The 20050-nt window shown below is 44.1% G+C and overlaps 1 protein-coding gene across 1 annotated transcript in view; it reads right to left on the bottom strand.

Moving 5' to 3' along the window:
* Positions 1-20050, bottom strand: part of SHANK2 (SH3 and multiple ankyrin repeat domains 2) — a 2270638-nt gene that overhangs the window by 1352706 nt on the left and 897882 nt on the right. Inside the window, exon 11 of the mRNA XM_069221873.1 lies at positions 9929-10006. Coding sequence (XP_069077974.1) covers positions 9929-10006 — 78 coding nt within the window. The remainder of the gene's footprint in view (positions 1-9928; positions 10007-20050) is intronic.

Here is a 20050-nt window from a genome sequence, read left to right as displayed (position 1 = left end):
CTCTGGCACTCAGATAAGTCCCTTGTAAATGGTACCCCTAGTACCAAGGGCCCTAATGCCAGGGAAGGTCTTGAAGGGCTGCAGTATGTGTTATGCCACCCTGGGGACCCCTCACTCAGCACAGGCACACTGCCTCACAGCTTGTGTGTGCTAGTGGGGAGAAAATGACTAATTCGACATGCAGGCCTTACAGCCCTAAGGCAGGGTGCACTATACAGCAGGTGAGAACATATGTGCATGAGCACTAGGTCCCTACAGTGTCTAAGAAAAACCTTAGACATTGTAAGTGCAGGGTAGCCATAAGAGTATATAGTCTGGGAGTTTGTCAAACACGAACTCCACAGTTCCATAATGGCTACACTGAAATCTGGGAAGTTTGGTATCAAACTTCTCAGCACAATAAATGCACACTGATGCCAGTGTGGAATTTATTGTAAAATGCACCCAGAGGGCATTTTAGAGATGCCCCCTGAATTCCAATCCGACTGCTAGTGTTAGGCTGACCAGTTTCTGCCAGCCTGCCTCAACCAGACGAGTTGCTGGCCACATGGGGAGAGTGCCTTTGTCACTCTGTGGCCAGGAACAAAGCCTGTACTGGGTGGAGGTGCTTCTCACCTCCCCCTGCAGGAACTGTAACACCTGGCGGTGAGCCTCAAAGGCTCACCCCTTTTGTTACAGCGCCACAGGGCGTCCCAGCTAGTGGAATTGCCCGCCCACTTTTGGTGACAAGACTGGACAAGATAATGAGAAAAACAAGGAGGAGTCACCCACCAATCAGGACAGCCCCTAAGGTGACCCCTGCCTTTAGAAATCCTCCATCTTAAGTTTGAAGGATTCCCCCAATAGGATTAGGGATGTGCCCCCCTCCCCTCAGAGAGGAGGCACATAGAGGGTGTAGCCACCCTCCAGGACAGTAGCCATTGGCTACTGCCCCACAGACCTAAACACACCCCTAAATTTAGTATTTAGGGGCACCCAAGGACCCAGGAAATCAGATTACTGCAACCTGAACTAAGAAGAAGGACTGCTGACCGGAAAGCCCTGGAGAGACGACGGAAGACAACAACTGCTTTGGCCCCAGCCCTACTGGCCTGTCTCCTGACTCGAAAAACTGCAACAGCGACGCATCCAACAGGGACCAGCGACCTCTGAAGCCTCTGAGGGATGCCCTGAACCCAAGGACTAAGAAACTCCAGTGAGAAGCGGCTCTGCCCAACAAACCTCAACTCTTCTGCAACTTTCAAAGACTTCACTTTTCCTGCCGGAAGCGTGAGACTTCACCCTCTGCACCCGACGCCCCCGGCTCGAGATCCAGAGAACCAACACCACAGGGAGGACAAGCGACTGCGACCTCGTGTGTGGCCTGAGACGAACCCCCTAGATCCCCACAGTGACGCATGCAGAGAGAATTCAGAGGCCCCCCCTGACCGCGTCTGCCTGTAACAAGGGACCCGTCGCCTGGACCAAGCACTACACCCGCAGCCCCCAGGACCAGAAGAAACCCGAACTTCAGTGCAGGAGTGACCACCAGGCGATCCTGTGTCTAGCCCAGTCGGTGGCTGGCCCGAGAAGCCCCCCTGTGCCCTGCCTGCACCGCTAGAGTGACCCCCGGGTCCCTCCATTGAATCCAATACAAAACCCAACGCCTGATTGCACACTGCATTCCGACACCCCTGTGCCACTAAGGGTGGGTTTTGTGTGCCTACTTGTGTCCCCCCCAGTACTCTACAAACCACCCCCTGGTCTGCCCCCCGAGGATGCGGGTACTTACCTGCTGGCAGACTGGAACCGGAGCACCCCTGTTCTCCATAGACGCCTATGTGTTTTGGGCACCTCTTTGACCTCTGCACCTGACCGGCCCTGAGTTCTGGTGTGGTAACTTTGGGGTTGCCTTGAACCCCCAATGGTGGGCTGTCTGTGCCCAGGAATTGAGACTTATAAGTGTCTTACTTACCTCACAATCTAACCAAAACATATCTCCTCCAGGAACTGTTGATTTTTGCAGTGTCTATTTTTAAAATAGCTTATTGACATTTTAACAAAAAATTTATATTTTATTGCTCTAATTCAAAGTTCCTAAGTTACCTATGTGGAGTACCTTACATTTTATGTATTTACTTAAAATCTTGAACTTGTGGTTCTAAAAATAAAGTATATTTTTCTATATAAAAACTATTGGCCTGGAGTTGAGTCTTTGAGTCTGTGTTCCTCATTTATTGCCTTTGTGTGTACAACAAATGCTTAACACTACCCTCTGATAAGCCTACTGCTCGACCACACTACCACAAAATAGAGCATTAGAATTATCTAATTTTGCCACTATCTTACCTCTAAGGGGAACCCTTGGACTCTGAGCACACTATCTCTTACTTTGAGATAGAATATACAGAGCCAACTTCCTACAGTTGTTGTTTGTCGCATTGATCTTCTGAGTATGGAAGAAAGTGCATGCCGCTTCAATGTTATTATAGTATTTACTTAAAGTTGTTTATAAACAATTTTGTCAGCATCCTGGTAGTGACGCCTCAAGAGTCTTTCCAGCCTTTTACAATGCTTTGTTTCCGTAGAGAGCTCTGGGGAAAATCAGGGAGGTGATGGCAAAAGCCTCTTTATGCCCTTAGCTTTTACAGGGGCAATAACATCCGCAGTGGTAGAGAGCTATTGGTTCACTACAAGAGCATCCATATTGAGTTTCCCGAATAGAATTGGTCCGGAAAGTTCTATCGCACCCTGCAGATCTGAGATCGACACATTGTGCCAAAATCTCACTAGGGGGGACACTCTCAAGAGTTTCTTATCTAGAAACCTAGGGAAGGCCAGGCAAATGGCACTGATAACTGGTCCAAATATATAACGTCCACCAAGGTATCCTCTATAACGGAAGTATTAAAAAGAATCAGGTTGATAGTGTGTCCTGCCTTATGGGTTTGTCCCAAGGGAGGCAGTGATAGATGAAGCACAGGATGTCTAAAAAAAGGATCTTGCTAATCCATCCTCTACCACATTCACATGAAGAAGCGAAGCCTCTAAGTACCATGAAGTTAGCAAAATTGACTACACTGGGTGACATTGCCTCATCAAATGAATTGAAAAATCTCCTGCAAAGGACAAGCTAGCAGAGGGAGATATACAGAAGTCAATTGATTCTGCCTCCATGAAATCCTCTACAGGAAATATAGAGCATCTGAGGTCCTTGTTCTAAGCAATGGAAAGTCCTCCACCCAATTTACCCACCCTGTCCTTATGTACAGACACACATAGCTCTCATGAAACACCATTTCAATGTCAGGTGATATGTACTTGCTCATTCAGGTTTCAGTCATAAAATAAACATCAACTTGTAGGTCAATTAAGAGGTTAAAAATGTCTAACGTTTGCTTATGCAAAGAGCAAATATTAATTAGTGCTCCTTTAATTTTAGTTTGGTGCTTAGCTGAGCCAGTTTTTCTCATGATGCCCTCGTTTTCAAACTGTGGAAAGGTTTTGCATTTGCTAAAGAATATAAGGCTCATGCTTTGCAATAGAGCAGACATACAAATAGTCATGTTTGAATCACAGAGTTCTGCAGCAGTGTGACAAATGCATGTGGAGCCTTCTAGGTTCAAACTGGCATAGTGGCTGGTGCTAGCCATGGACGGGATGCAGACAGATGCAGATGGGCTTGCCTTTGGTGGGCCTTCTTCACGCCAGCTGCCGATCAGTGCCACAGCCCATATTTTAGAGGCCGAGCACATAATTGTGCCACAAACACTCAAGCACTGCACAAAAGATGGAGCCTCTCAAAAAAAACAGGAATTGCATTTTTTTTTAAAACAGACACAGAACAAAGTTAAAAATAGTCCCCTGAACACAAAAGGGACTTCAAAAGTGTGAGCAGTGCATTAAATCCAAGCACCAACAGAGAGTCAACAATAGGTTCCCAGCAGCCCCCACAGTATAGTACATATTACCTCCTCCACACCGCAGCCGTTATTTTATAGGCCGAGCACATGACTGTGCCAAAAACACTAGACCACTGCCCAAAAGATGGCGCCTCTCGATAAAAACAGGGAGTGAGTATTTTAAAAAACAGACACAGAACAAAGTTAAAATTGGACCCCTGAACACAACAGTGCGTCCTCATTTCTTGATCATTACATTTTTCAAGTATTTTATTAAAACCAGGAAGCATCAAAGGTCACTGAATTTTAGCTTTTATATTTTCCTCATAGAGGAGTTTTAACTTACCCCAGTGCATGACCGATTGTCAGATCAATTACCAATTTTGCAACTTTTAGCCTAACAGTGCTTTTCACTTTAGTCACTCCTGCTATGAATGACATAATTCATGAAGCTGATTTAGTATTTAATTGTGATCTGGGCAAATGCCCTTCTATTATCCTCCCTATGTTCTCTGGCAGGGGACATATTAGTACCACTGATGATATTTTTACCTCCCTCACCAGGGGTTCTTGAATAGGGATTGTACAATCAGCAGAAGTAATTTTAGTGATCACAATCCCTTATCTATTTCTCTTTATTGGGGGCTCTATAAATGAAACCAAGTTATTTCCCATTTATGGTCTGAAACCACTCAGGATTGGGTTCATAGGCGTCATTGGGTTAATATTAATACAGAGAATTTTGTAACAGTTTATTATTATCTCATCATTTGTAGGACTTTTTAAATTACCTTTACACGGATTCCCCACCTAGTGTGATGTTAACTTCTTTCAGCAGAATTTGCTTACCAACAGGCTTTTCACCGTTTCCTATAAAGTTAAACTGAACGAACATCCTAAATTGTTTGATCAAGCATGCTCTATTGCCCATTGCTTTTCTGGCTCATAAACTCCTTGTTTGGGCTCTGAAGCGTCTTTATGTAGATTAAGATATAAGAAGGCGATTAAAGAGAGAAGAGCAGTCATTTGATAGTAAGTGAGGGATTGATTAGGTCAGGTTTACTCATTAAAGGATAGTGGGTCATTTTGGCGGTTAGTAAAAACTACCTTTTAGAAGGATGTTAATATTCTTTCCTTTTGGACTCATATACTGGTAAATTCATTATTGACTTTTTCTACCATTATGCTGATAGTGCACTAGGTTTACACACAGACTAGTTTCCCTCTTCTTTTGGGTCCCCTGGAGATCTCCTTCACCTGTGGAGAAGTGAGTAAGGTGAATAATATGAGTCCAAAGGGAAATGCTCCAAACCTTGTTGGGGGTCCCTATTGACATATACAAGTAGGACCCCAACCTCTGGGTGTTTCCTATAATTATACCACTCACTGCTGCAGCACACACTAGGTTACAACTCTCCTGGACAAATTCTTTGATTGTTCCAGTCTTCAAAAAGGGTAACAAAAGTGACCCCAATGGTTATAGGTCAGTTTCCTTAACTGACTCAATTGTAAAGCTAGCAGGTAGCATTCTTATGGAGCTAACCAGCTGGGCCAGTGATAACCATATTTGATCTTCACTAAGGATTTACAGCTGGGTTGGGCCAATGTTTGCATCTGAACCTTATCACTCATAAAGCTAAACAGGGGTCTCTCCGCATGACATTTATGGATCTCAGTTCGACTTTTAGTTGTGTCAATGATAGAAAACTGTGTTCCTTTATGCTGTACTTGGGTGTAGATGTTAATACTGCTAATTTCCATTGTGCCCTTCACTCAAATCTTACTGCCAGAGTTAGATGTGGGCTGAGGGGGATCCATTGATTCTTTAAATCTTCATAAGGGTGTGTCCAGACTGCATATTGGCTCCATTTCTTTTTATATTATATATCAATCAATACTTATACCCTTAGTCTATGTTCCTACTAATTTAAAATTGATCAACTTATTGTCACTTTACCAGTGTTTAGAAATGCCACTAATACCGTCATCATTTTGTGTATTATGTTTATGCTTTTAGAAAAAAAATGAATAAACATTGTAATTGGTTGATTGATACACAGCTAGTCATAGCGTATCATCTATATATTGAAATACATATGTATAATTGCATTTAACCTTATAAGTTGACTTCCCACCTTACTGATGAAATGACTGCAAAGTCCTGCTGAACACAGTGACTGCACCTCCCAGTGAAATAATGATGCTGCCTTGCAGGGCAATAGATCATCCCTTTTTTAAGTACATAAGAACGAGTCTGTAGAACGCCACAGTGTAATAAACATGGCTCAGAGACTCCAACATCGACTTTGTGCGCTGCCGACTCCCCAGTCACCAATTACGTCTTCCTTGAAGCCTGCATCCTGTTGTAGGCAGCCCAGAACCAGGCATAATTATGATTTATTGTATTGATTTCATGAGCTTATAAAGCACTAAATTGTCTTGTATTGCACACCGAGTAAAAGACTTAATAACTGGAGCACAATACAGGTTGAGCAAAATGATATGAAAACCCTCCCAGAGATGGTTCAGTTGGTCAAAATAGGTACATTATAATTGCTGTGCAGGAATGGATCTTAATAATGATAATGCATTATTTCCTGATACTTTTGGACATGGAGATGCTTACGTGACTGCAAGGCGGTTAATGTACAAGGGTCCTTCAGGCGCTTGATCTCTGCCACTCAAACTACTGTCTAAATCCAACAAGATTTAGGGTCTGAAGTATCTGAGGGTTTTACTCATTATGTGACTTATTCTGAGTTTGGCGGATAGTTTAGGCCATCCGCCGAATTTCAGACAGTGAGGTTGCCACCATAGCGGCTACCTCCCCACCGGGCCCATTAAGATTGTCCTCAGTTTCCACCCACTGGCCTAGTGGGAAACAACCTACAGCAAGTCTTCGGCTCATAATCGAGCCGCTCGTAATGCTGTTGGATGTAGCATGCACCATCACCCTCACAATGTTTACTGTCTACAAAGCAGACAGTAAACATTGTGAGGGTGCTGGCCAGGGGGAACCCTGTACTGCTCATGACCCCGTTCTCTGCCAGCCTTTTCATGGCAGTGCTAACGCCATAAAATAGCTGGCAGAGAATGAGGTTGTAATCCCCCGGGCAGCGCTGCCCTGGCGGATTAGGACCTCCGCAACCGCCACACCGCCGGGATCTCTGGTCAAAATATGGCGGCTGTCCAACCGCCATCCGCGAATCTGGTGGTCAAGTGACCACCAGACTCGTGAAGGCCCTATCTGTCTATAGTGAAATGGGTCGATACATAAGGTTGTAAGTTCAAACACTTTGTAAAGTGGGGTGACCAAAATAGTCCATGCTCTGGTTTGAAGGCATGTTGCCCAATTACTAAACGATATATATATATATATATATAGAGAGAGAGAGAGAGAAAGAGAGCGGGCACTTCATACCACTCTCCTGCCTTTTCTAGTGCTGTAAATGAGAGGCGTTACTGTATCACAAGAAACAGTAGTGAATCTACTGACCTTAGAAGGCTGAGTCTGCATTGCTCAAATTCAAAACCATGATCTTCAGATGGTCAAAACGGGTTCAAGGACTGCCCTGCTCCAGCCTGAGCTCTGTTTGGATGTGCTAGGCACATAGCAAGGCCAAGCATCCTTTTAACAGGGAAAAGATATGCGCTGTCACCAGCTCAAAGAGTGAGCACATACACCAAAAACTGTGGAGCACAGACACAGGTGTATCTGTTTCTCCTTCTTTGTGACAGGGTGACATTACCTACCATGCTTAGAAGCCCAGAGGTTGGCACATAAGCGGGTAAGTCAGAGACTGCACCCTTCTCTGGAGCCTCCAGCGCCGCCTAGTGGCTGAGGTGCTCTGTCTCTCGGGGCAGATACCCACAGCATTGCCCCTGCTGTCAGTATTGTGAAGTGCACCCGCCCCGTTCTCCCCCACTGAGTGCCACTGTCCACTCCGAAGGGACAATGGGTGGTGTACGGCCGACTCGGGGGTTCAATGTTATAGAAACAAAGTAACGACACATCTTTCGATTTGTTCATCTTTATGCCCCACAATGAAGGGGCACCTGCAGTTGATTGTTTCGGGCACTCCTTTCCCATAGCACAGCACTGCACGAGCTGACCGTCATCCAGGTACCACCAAAGCATCTTATGAAATAAACCACTAAGGGCAGATTAACAAATGTGCTTGTAGTGCACGTACCTGTACCGATTTGTCGTTTTTTTCCTTTTCGATATTGTACCCATTTTCAATTCCTACCACTTCGTTATGTGTATTATATGAAGTTTTTTTAATTTGACTAGAGCTTCTATATTCTTCCCTAGAACAATTTTACCATTCATATGCAGATTAAATGACAGAGGAGAATATATGACAGATACATTTACGAAACAAGATGGTAAAAATGTTACATCATTAACTAACCTCCTTTGGGAAATAAAACAACTTTCATATCAACAGTCTGCATATTTTATCAAAGAAGTTGCATAACAATTAAACATTCTGTGAGATAAGCTGCTGCTAAACAACTAAAATAACTGCTTAATCAATTTAAAGAGGGACATCTTAAGGATGTTGGGGGTCCTGGGCCAAACACATTTTGGGGCCTCTGTTCGGAACTGCTTTCAATTTCTGATCAATTTTCACCTTTTTCGTGCCCTTTTCGTCCAGGTGACAAAAACTGCATAGGCAAACTGCTCCAAGTTCTCAATGTGTTCTAAATATGCTTCTATCTAAGGACCACCAACCCCCCCGAATTGCTGGGGCCCTGGGCCCGAGCCCACTTTACCCATGCCTTAAAAGTCTCTGAATGTAAAGTATGTCTTTTCCAACATGGCACACCTTTTATTGTGTTTTGCGAGGCGTCAACTATGTTTTGCTAAAACGCTAATTGTATTGATAAAATAAAACCATCCAAATAAAGCATATTCAACAATGTGGCTATTGTTATTACTACTAACTCTCCAGAACTGTCTTACGGGCGCTAATTGCTTTTTCAGTCAGAATTGTTTGCATCTCCGAGTAAATTTCCACCGACTCATTCATATGCGCCATGCTGTGAAGGTAATCAGATCTATTAGTACTCTGATTTAATGTGCTGGCATAATTGTCACAGACGGGCAAATTAATTCTAGTTGATTTGTTAACCTGATTCCATGTCTAGAGAAAAGTGCATAGAATTGTAGCTATTCATGCTGCTGATCTGGAAGATGGGGGTCAGTTAAAGCGGAAGGGGACATACCACTGTGCTGTGGGACTGCCACACTAACACTCCCCATCTCTGCCACACCAAGTTAAACCTTCTAGCTGCCTCTGCTCTAGTGTAGAAGCGGTTCCTCCCTTCCCCTCTCTGCCAGCGGGAGGATCCACAAGCAGTTCTTATTGACCGACAGTGGCGGCTGCAAAGCCTTTACCAGAAAATAATCATAAACTTTGTTTAGGATCGTTTTCTGGTAAATGGGGCGGAGCCACGGGGGTGAAGAGCAGCGAGGGGGAGTGCTCAGCACTCCCCACTCACTGTGCATGTATGTTTGGCTGGCCGTCTCGGGACGCCCAAACATTCATGTGCAGTAGGCTCCCTCAAGCCCGGCAACATAATTATAAACATAAGAATGCGTTCCTTTAGAACAACTGAGCCATCATGCTCAGAGCCTAAAATGCCACAGTATGTAGTTGTTGTGTGTTGCCTAACCAACGCCCTCTGCTAGAGGGTTGACACATCAATTTCTTGAATTGTGCATTTGTCTACAGGAAAAGGGTTGTGTTTACTTGCCTTCTGCTTGACCCCCCAACATCTGTCTGGTGATTCAAGTATCTCTGAAATCCACACAGACTGGAAACCATGACCAATCTCCGTAGGATATACTTATATCAAACACGTTCCTTCTACCCTGAAGGTATATTTTACCCAGTAACTCACACCGAGCTGAGGACAGGGAGCTGGAAATGTTACTTTGCAGTCCATCATTCCCCAGTGTCCCCAACCATCTGCTTCCTTAGTAACTCCAGACATGCGGGCAGCTGCATTGGTGTTTTTCAAATCGCTAGAGCTCTCACCTGAAATGAAGTCTGACTGTTGTAGTTCTTAATCTCTTTGTTGGTTCCTCGATACAGCAGAACTCTGGCGCAGCCGTCCTGCAAGATGAGAAGTAATGTTGCTAGGTCAGTTGGAAGCTTTGCCTTCGAATACTGATACTTCAACAATGCTAGAGAAGGGAATCCCACTTATATCTAAAACACACATACTCAAACAATGGCTAACATACCATTGTCAATGGATTACTTTAAATACTACCTAACGTGAATGTTGTCAGAGGTTGGCGTTGCACGAGTGGGATGTAGGTATTAGAGCATACCTGTACAGATCATATAGGTGATCTCGCTCAAGAACGCATAAAACAAAGGGTGATTTGAAACTTATTAGAAGTGGTGGGCTGCAGAATTAAGGCACAACAATAGAAAAGTGAACTTCAAATAATGTAAATGCACAAACAGATCATATATAAACCCACCTTCGAACTTTTTTTAACGCTAGTATTAGAAGATATATATATATATATATATATGTATGTCCCAATCAGAAAGAACTTTCCTCCGCTCTGAACTCAACAGGGGCATGTCTATTCCCAATGAGTACAATTTCACACATTGCATCCGATTATAGAATATGTCTCAGACCACTCCTTACAATGGTTCAAATCCTGCCCCGCAGAACTTAGTTACAGGCAGTCCTTTATTTGTAAAAAAGTGACGGTACCCAAAGCCCGCCTCTTAAACACGGGGCTGATGCAATTAATTCTGCAAAATGGAATACTGAGGCAGCTTAATCCTAAACCAATCTCGGGCCTCTTCAATCCATTTACAGCCACTCCTGTCCCTTCAGCTCACTCTTGCAGATTTCTGCTTCCTCCCTTTGTGAAGCTTTTTCGTTTTTCTCTTCCTCCGTCTTTCCCATGTGTGTCTTTTGTTCGCAGCTAATGCTTGAGGCAGAAAGAGAAGCGCCGGCCATCAAAAATAAGTGCTGGTGCTTAGCACCGGAAACAACAAGCACAAATTAAGCACTGGTCACAGCGCAAATGGCGAGGGTGCACAGCCCCGAATCCACCACAGACCTCTTTAATTTACTGACAGGCACTCTCTGTGCCGTTATTTCACCTTTATAGATGTCTGCTTTCTACCTAGTGGACGGACTTTCTGTATTTCTTTTCCCCCGTCTTTTTATTTTGTGTTTCCCTCTTTTGGCCTCAGGGAATTGTCTAATGTGGAGATATAAGTGCTGTTCCCCCAAAATAAGTTCCAGTGCCCACCACCAGCAGCCACCGGCTGAAATTAAGCACTGGGTACAGTACAGGTCAGATGAAATGACCTCAACTCCGTACGTAGCCCAATCGTCTGTGGTAGTCATGCATAGCCCCCCTTAAAAATGTATTTGAAGGCTTTCCAGGATTCTTTCGGACCCTATAACATAACCTCTACTTCCACTACTATTGTACCCCAATGTATCTGCATGCCACCGGAGGCGAAAGTTCAGTGGTGGCTGGTGCAGATGTCTGGGTGTTGCTTTGTCACGTTCCAACCACCACTGCAATGGTCTTCAGATAAGCTGATACCCTGATCCCAGGCCATCAGCTTGGCTAATGGTAGCCTCGCATATGGGCAGTATAGCATGCGGGGGTTATTTAAGCTGCATCCACATGCAATGTGTACGTACAAACAAGTTGGCAGATTTACCTTTGAGGAGAGCAGGTAGAAGAAATAGGACAGGAAAAGACCTGCCCCAGACACTGCCCTTCTCTGCTTATTGGTTGTGAATGGCTGCCAGTCACAGCCATGAGCAGGGGAGGGCTGAATCTGGCCTCACAAGTGGACCTTGACAATCATGGCTGCTTCCTCCTGCCCACTGTGACCTCATGTTTCAAGCCAAGGTTGTATCTTAAGTAATAAGGGACCATTGAGGTTGTTAAATATCCTAATGGGTGGATGGGGAAGCGTTTGTGCGTTTGTATTGGTGTATGCATATATGTGTTTGCTTGTTCGTGTGTGTACACAGATTTGCAGTGTGGTATAAAGGGAGCGTAAGGGGAACATGTCCCTCATTGAATAAAAATATACCGATCAGGAGTCTGCTTGTAGTTTATCAAGTCTTCCTTAAATTAGATTTAGAAATATTTAGTTTAGGCTGGGAGGTACTGTCCTGTTTATGTGGCTGTAGACAGCAATATCCTCCTTAATTCTCCTGCCTTGTATTGATGGCTGAACCTCCTTCAGGGCCTCATTCATGTCCACACGCTAGTAAAAATGTGTGAGGGCACGGAAATGTTAGATATTTTTAACTCTGAACATGCTAGTTTAGTTACATCTCTGCTCCTTCACGCAGGGGGAGGGAGGGAGGGTTCTGAAAACCCTGAAATCCTTTTTTATAGCTGCCCCTGTGATTCCTACAAAGATGTGTGTAATGTGTATTAAAGCAAACATAGTCTCACGTAGATCCTGATTTTTGGAACCCCGTCCCGATGTCCTTACTCATATGAAGCCTGCATGGTTTTCTGTTTAGGTCGAGCGCACAAGCTCACTGGCCTGTTGCAATCTATCTGTGGGCTTTTAACCAGGCCCAGCGCACGCCCATCACTATCACTCGTTCATGGGCTTGTCTTTCAAAAATCCTTTGTTATCATTGGTAAATGCTTTACGTTTGTCCCTCCTTGGGGCAATTTTGTCACCGCCTTGGCCATGGACCCTGTTACATGGATAATTGCACATTTGCCGATACATTTGAGTGTGAGCGAACTTCTTTTTCCTTTTGTGTCTTTCCTTCGCGCTCATACTCACGGCGGCCATGGCGTTTTGGATAGGCTCGCTTATGTCAACTTTTTCACTTTTCATTTTCAACTTATGTGGCAAGAAAAGTCCAGATAGGAATTTACAATGCTAATAGATCTAACTCAAGCTAACTCGAAACCCATTGCATTGCAAATGCTTGTTTTAAACTTGTTTCTTAGCAGGGTTGCTGCGCCTTTTTCTCTCACTGCATTTAGGCAGCCGCAGGTGTTAGTATCTTGTACAACATGTGTACTTTGCATATCTTCTCTACCTTTCTCTCTAGTGATGGAATCAACAGTAGAGACCTCTTTCTAACACAATTTTCACAAGAGTTGTGGATAGTACATGAGGAAAAACTACTCAATTTAACTCACTCCTGGTGAATGCACTGGTGCGATACTTTGGACACCTATGGTACTCTCTGTATTGATTTAAATATTACTTTGAAGATTTTGGAAGATCCTCTTTTAGATGATATATTGTGCAGGTTAAATAATTGTCTTCAAACATCCTTGTGTGGTTGTTAACATTGTTTTCAAGAGCCCAAGCATCTGATACAGCCAAGGCCTGGAGAAGTGTGGCACACTGGAGAAGTGTGGCACAATGGTTAGAGCGGCAGACCCTGATGCAGAGATCTGGCCCAGCACCAGGGTTCAATTCCTGCCTCCGCGGGTCTTGGGCTCAATTCCCTGGGACCAGATAATTCTCACCTCAGGTGCCTAATCTACTTAATGGGTCCCACTCTGTAACTAGGGGCAATAGCTTTCTTAATCGCCACAACAGCCCTCACAGCACTTGGATGCCTGGCTTCACCCTGGGGGTGCCCAGGAGTGGGTGCCTCACAGGGAAAAGCCAGGAGGGGTTGCACAGCAGTATGCGTACAGCGCCTTGAGACCCTAATGGGTGAGTAGTGCGCTAAACAAGTTCAAAGTATTTTTTTTACAGTTTAAGGCAGCAGAATGACTTGGATGCTGGTTGTTTCGCTCCTGTAGAAGAAGGATCTAGACTGATCAGAATGGAGCAGCCGTGGCACTGGAGTAGGGTGGCTCCTGTTCACTTAAGAATAACCCACCCCAAGCACAGGGAGATGGCATGGGTCTGGACCAAGGAGCCTCACTGTATGGCCACTTATGGCCTTTACACATGTCACCTGGGTGAACAGTGGCACATGGCTATTATTTACTTGACTCTGCACTAACATGCAACCATTTATTTACACATCAACGGAAGTAAAGGAAAATAAGGAGAGGAGTCATGCATCACTTGTCCTTAGAAACACCACGTAAAAATATGATAAAAGCTCTTGAAAATTCAAAAACATGTTTTTCTCTAAGATGTGGAAGCGTTTGATGTTAATATATCAGGTTCTATCACTGCATGGAGTGGCATTTAACAGAATTAATCGTTTTTAAACTTGAACGTAGACACATATATGCCCTCTACTATCTCTTACAACAATGCCATCAGTGAACCAAAATGCAAATTGCCACGTGCACCCTCTGTGTGGCGTAGATTCTTGTTCTTTTAGAGCAACATTATAGTCTATTAAATCAAGCACAATAGAAAGTTTTGAACAGCACACATCCTGAACTCATGTATTTCAAGTTGGAAGAAAAAGGAGGCATGGTAAAATAAAACAATTGCCTAGGATCGCACAATTTGGCCAAGTGGGGAATCCACAATTGTACCTAGGCTTCCAGGGTTCACATTGTGTAATTTAGCCAGTAGGTGTGTATCTTTCTCTCTCATTTTAAATTAAAAAAATAATGTTATGGATGTAATTCTTGACACATGAGTGTAGAAAATGGGTGACAGAGAGAAGCCATGTGAGGGGGTGGCTTGCTTTGGGCTTCAGGATCCAAAAGAACCATGGGCTGAACGAGAGTCAAGAATTTGGATCAAGCCTCCGAAGGTCAACCACTTCTATCATGTAATGATAAAGAGAATTAAGGCTTGCGAAGATTGTAAGGCCTACGATTATGTCTGATTCCAATTCATTAATCAAGTTACTGTCTTTCTATGCTTGTCTTGCCAAAGGCAGTGATAGCAAGCAAAAATGATCACTCCAGTGTGTGGTAGAGAGACAGCAACTCAAATACAGCATAGCACAGTATTGTCATATCTATGTCTATTCTAGAGATGAGGGATCTTAATTTAGACGGCTGTATGGAATGAAACCCTCAAAGTAACTCCACCACTTACAGCCCACACCTCTACATACCTTGCCCCCTTATGCGCACCTTACATCTCTCTTCTCTCCCAGTCCTCTCCCTGCAGGCATCAACACAGCCCTTGGTCACACCACAGGTTATACTTTTTGTCACCTTGGAAAATGTTTGTGATACAGAGGAGCAGATTCTTGCTGGTTAGAGAGGATAGAAAAGGATCCATCATGACTGAAGAAATGGTAATGTTGATGGGGTATGAGAGGATAAGTAGATGTGATCATTTTGATATTTGGTGAAGGGATGCTTCATACATAATTGCTTTTAAGGAGTTGATGATATTGTATAGGGATCAGATGGCTACAGAGATGTTATGCTGCCTATATGCCCATGTCTAAATTTGCCACTTTGCAAATTGGTAAAGACTTGATAAAATGTGGGTTTTATGTTCTAATTTCCAATTGAATGTGGTATCCATCCCAGAGAGGACCACACATGCTAGCCTTGCAAGGCAGAACAGATTAATCTGCCATCTTCTCAGCAGAAGTGCAAATATTGTTTTGGGGAAAATCAGTAAAACGTTCCTCAAGTCTTGCACAGTTAACTTAAAGGCCAATTCAATTGGTGCAGTGTTTATCCAGACAAAAGTATGCATTTTGCTTGTATGATTATTAAAGTTTAAGTTTGAAGGCTTTGACAAGAAAGTAAATATACATTTTAGGTAAACGGTGATAAGAAATCCTCATGAGAGTGTTAGTCCCCTTAGAATGGTGCAGTTATAGTAAGCAGGGGTAGTGCTTGCTACATGATACTGTAGGGCTGGCTAAAATGATACCGTCTTGCAATGTATCAGCCATCTATTACCAAAGCAGTCTATCTTATATGCCCTCAGTACTGCCAACGGGCAGGGCTGGTATGTGCCCATCCTCTGCAAACTTATGCAAGTAGCACACAGGCTGGAGGATTGGGATTTTCACTGCTTTCCATCCCTTTGCCCACCTCCAGGACAGGTTAGGGTGGTCAATGCTAGGTTACATCCCAGGCAATTGACTGAAGGACATGCCTGGGATCGAAAACTGGAAGTACTTGATTACAGGCTTCCATGGGATGTTGTTCTTCTTAGCTATGCTAGGGAAGCCAACCATTTGAGGTCTATATATCCAATCCCATCTTGATGGGGGCAGTGCCCCACATCACTGGCAATGCTATTCAGAGAGAACTAGCGAGCTCCTGTGAGCTTTGGTTTCCCCCTCTGGGAGAGAGAACTTCACAAAAGCAGAGCCATGGGTTGACGTCTGTGAAAACAAATGACTAGATGCTGTAAAGCCACTGAAGACGGGGCTAACACCACACAACTAAATCCTTCCAGAATCTCTTCGGATGCTCCAGTTTACAAATAAGCACCCGCCTCCTTCCACAGTCAACTCCGCCATCCACCTTCTTCTTCCATCTCCACGAAACACACACAAACACAAAAACATGTGACATACCCCGTCCTTAAAAAGACAACATTGCACCACTGCTAAACAACGTATACACACATTCAAAACACAAAAACACAAAGCAAAAAGAGTGGGGAGAAATCAATCTGGTCCAAAATTATTCCATCTCTGTGGTGGATAATGTAACCGTGGATCACAGCAACAACACCCACACCACCCATCACCTCCACTCACTCGTACTCCAGTCCCCTGAGTGGCTTCAACTAAAACCATAAATCACATTCCACTCACACCTGGATTACATGCCAGCTTCTGTCCATCACAGCGCCTCGCCATATCCCTCTGATACCACTGCTCACGTTCATCAGTCGCAGCACTGATTCCCTCCACCCAGAAGCATTCACCCCTCTGACAGCCTCTAACTTGGGTACATGATTCCTTTAAAATCCCTTTTTGATTTTCTCTTGAGCCTACTGACTCTAGCTCTCACCTCTGCAGTATCCAGAGATGACTAATTCTTCATCCCTTCTTGTACTGAAATAGGAGCAGGTGTAAACATAGATTATGGTTAAGAGCCGATAAATTCAAGAGGCGTTATTGTCCTCAAATAATATGCATTACTCCCAGTTTTGTTTTAATTAACAATATTAATGGACCTCACGAAGCTTCCAACAAGGTAACATTTGGTGTGGTTTAGAAAGAAATGTTTCTGAATTTTGAATTCAGGCCAGTGCTCCCTTATATTCCCTAAAGTATTTTTGTCCCACGTGAATTTTCAGCTTTTTACAAAGGTCACGGCTCAATTAAGAATGTAAAGATTTACTGTATCTTCCTGTTTAAAAAGTATCCTTTGGGATGCCATTTATGTGACCAGTAATGGCACCAAGTTCATATTTATAGCCTGTTTAATCCTTTACTGCAGACCAGATGTCATCATTTTACAAATATGCCACTGACTAGCATGATTTGCAGCTCCCTAACTGAGGCTGGCATTGTTACAATTCAGCCCCTGTCAAGCTCTCGCATAATTCCAGTATTGACGGTGCCCTGCATGAAAGGTTTGCATATATTTTCTGCAATTGTAGAACAACTCTATCTGAACCCAGGAGTTAGTGTGCATCTCTGGAGGAATGTAGTTACGACTACAGTTAAAATGGGAAGGGGGAGTTGTGAGGCATTAGTGGAGTGCCTAGTAGTAACCAGGCGCTCTTCTTTACAAAGCCAGTCCTACAATATGTGCCACAGCACAGTGTGGAGCATGCAATCCGGCTGAGCCCTGAGCAGCTGGTGGAACATCCCTTGGCGGCCCATCCTGACTCCTGTGCAATGAGGCCGGGATGTCCAGCAGTCCTGGTGATGGAGGATGCATTGGCTGAAAGAAGTGTCCTAGCAGTGTCTGTAATGCAGTAAAGACCTCCTCACCAGATCCTAGAGTAATGGTGGTGTGTGGTTTCCCTCAGGTCCTGGCTGCTCTGGGGACAGACTGGGAGCAAGCTCGGCCCTAGAAGAGTCATGATGTATTTTGTTTGGGCCTTGACACCGATTAAACATCCGAATCTGATCACCCCTGCACAGTGCAGGCTAATGTTGGGGACACATGGCTGTAGATTCTGCCATGATCTGAAGGAGGGCACACATCAGGGGCAGCTAAAATGCTTTGACATGATCAAAAAATTCTGCAATGTTGGGGGGAGCTACGATGGCTGCAGAAGCCCACTGTCCTTGCTACCCCTCGGACTAAAGACAACTCGCCTGGTATGACTGAAGGACCATTGTTGTGGGTGAAGCCTACCTCACTGGGCGTCAGACGGATGCTCCAAGAGCTCAGCCCATATGACAGACTTACTGTGAACAGCTTCTGCAATTGGCTACAGAGGAGAGGGAGTGTTGAGGATGTTGGGATCAACCTTCACACGACATCTACACTTATAATCCCCCAAAGAAGAACCTAACCCTTTGGCCCACCATGGTAGTTGATGCATGGTTTGCTGGGTCTAGGTGTTCAGGGAAGAATTGCACAAGCACCACTGGGCTGAAAAAGCCACCCCTGAGGAATCATCACCCAGGCGTGTGATGCTGAAGCATAAATATATAAGGTAAGTGTGGATAGTGACAAAATGTGCAGCAATAAAATGAACAATATGCGCAGTAATGTTGACACAGTCTGTGAGAATGTTATTAAAGGATACTAGTGAACCACTGGCTTGGAATACTGGGTCTCGGTTCTCGACCACCACGTCATATCTAATGGATACAGAATCTGAAATTGTGTTACCAGAGGAGCAACATCAGGTGAAACTACAGGACACAGAGAACCGGTCCTGGTGCAATAAATGTGCATCTTTGTTCCCACAAGGGCATTCTGATAGGATGCATATGAAGAAGTGTATGGGAGTCATCACCTGAGAACTGTTCCCAAGCAACAAGACACCAGAACTTCAGTAATGGACATCATTCAGATACCTCCTTTCAGAGGATGAGCCCTGTTGTCCGTCCTCGGTCCGCCATGATTAGTCCTGCATTTCAGGGGCCATCTAACTATTGAACACTGCCAAATAAGTTTGGGATATAAGAAAATGGAGCTTTTGCCTGAGACAAGCGGGCATTACCAAGATAAAACTTACATGGATGGGATTTAAATCTGACGTCATAGACGGATCTAGTTCTGGGTTGACTTCTCAATAAGTGTGCACGGTCAGAACAGCATCTTTTATCAGAAGGATATTCACCGTTCTAGCATCGGTGTGAGTTGGCACAGCAGCCACTGAAAGGCTGCTCCAGACTTTAAAATGCTCGGGGGTTGAGTACTTCTGAAAAGTACTAATGCTTTGACTTTCACAGCCTCGGATTATAGACAACCGGAAACAAAAGTAACACTGTTCTGCTTTAGTCAAAACAATGTTTCAACCATTCGTTTTCACGTCAGTTGCTGCCACACCTCTGCCTTGGGGATTTTTCACTGATGTTTGCTTTATTTTTCTAAACTGGCTCCAAAGACCCCATTGCATCGGTTTTCCACTGATCGGTGTGTTATGAATGGGGTTCAGTGGGGAATCGAAATGCACTGCGTAAGCGCTTATGGCAAGGAAATGTAGGCTCAGCATTTTGTATTTATGGACGGGAATTGTTTTTACTTGTTACTAGTTTATCAGAAAGTACAAACAAACACAGAAACAAATGGTAAACCTTATTTTACTGAGGTTTCTAGCACTGTTTACTGTCTTTCAGATGTATGCTTTTTTCGGGGCCTATTACGTTTTTATTTTCCACTTTGGGGGCTGTTTGATGGCTCAAATTGGGTCAGATTTTGAACTCTATTTTAACAAAATCTTCTATTACAAATCATTTTAGTTGCTACTTGAGTGATCCTTTTGCTGTTTTAAACTTTTTTAACTGGCTCTTGGATCCGATTGGTCTCATTTCTAGGGAAGAGACTGCTATTTTTGTTTTAAGGGGGAAATCCTTTCAGAAATACAAAACTTTATTCAGCCTTACCTGAGAGATATCTTAGCACATGGATCTAACCTGGAAGGATTTCAGGACACTATTTCATGGCATTTATTCTGTTGACAATAAATGGAGGGCTACTGCTGCCACACTTGCTAAAAGGCACCTTGTGTGGCTGGGGAACCGAAAACAGCCATGGCAAAAATGCCCAAACCACTCGGCTCTTTTTCTCCTCATGCAATCTCTCTCCATCCATCCCGTCTCTCTCTCTCCCTTTCTCTAGTCCGTGGACAAAAGAACTGCCA

The sequence above is a fragment of the Pleurodeles waltl genome, chromosome 3_1 (genome assembly GCF_031143425.1).
Source record: "Pleurodeles waltl isolate 20211129_DDA chromosome 3_1, aPleWal1.hap1.20221129, whole genome shotgun sequence".
NCBI classification, from domain to species: Eukaryota; Metazoa; Chordata; class Amphibia; order Caudata; family Salamandridae; genus Pleurodeles; species Pleurodeles waltl.
The sequence above is the reverse complement of the archived record's forward strand: the minus strand, read 5'-3'. Positions and strand labels throughout refer to the sequence as shown.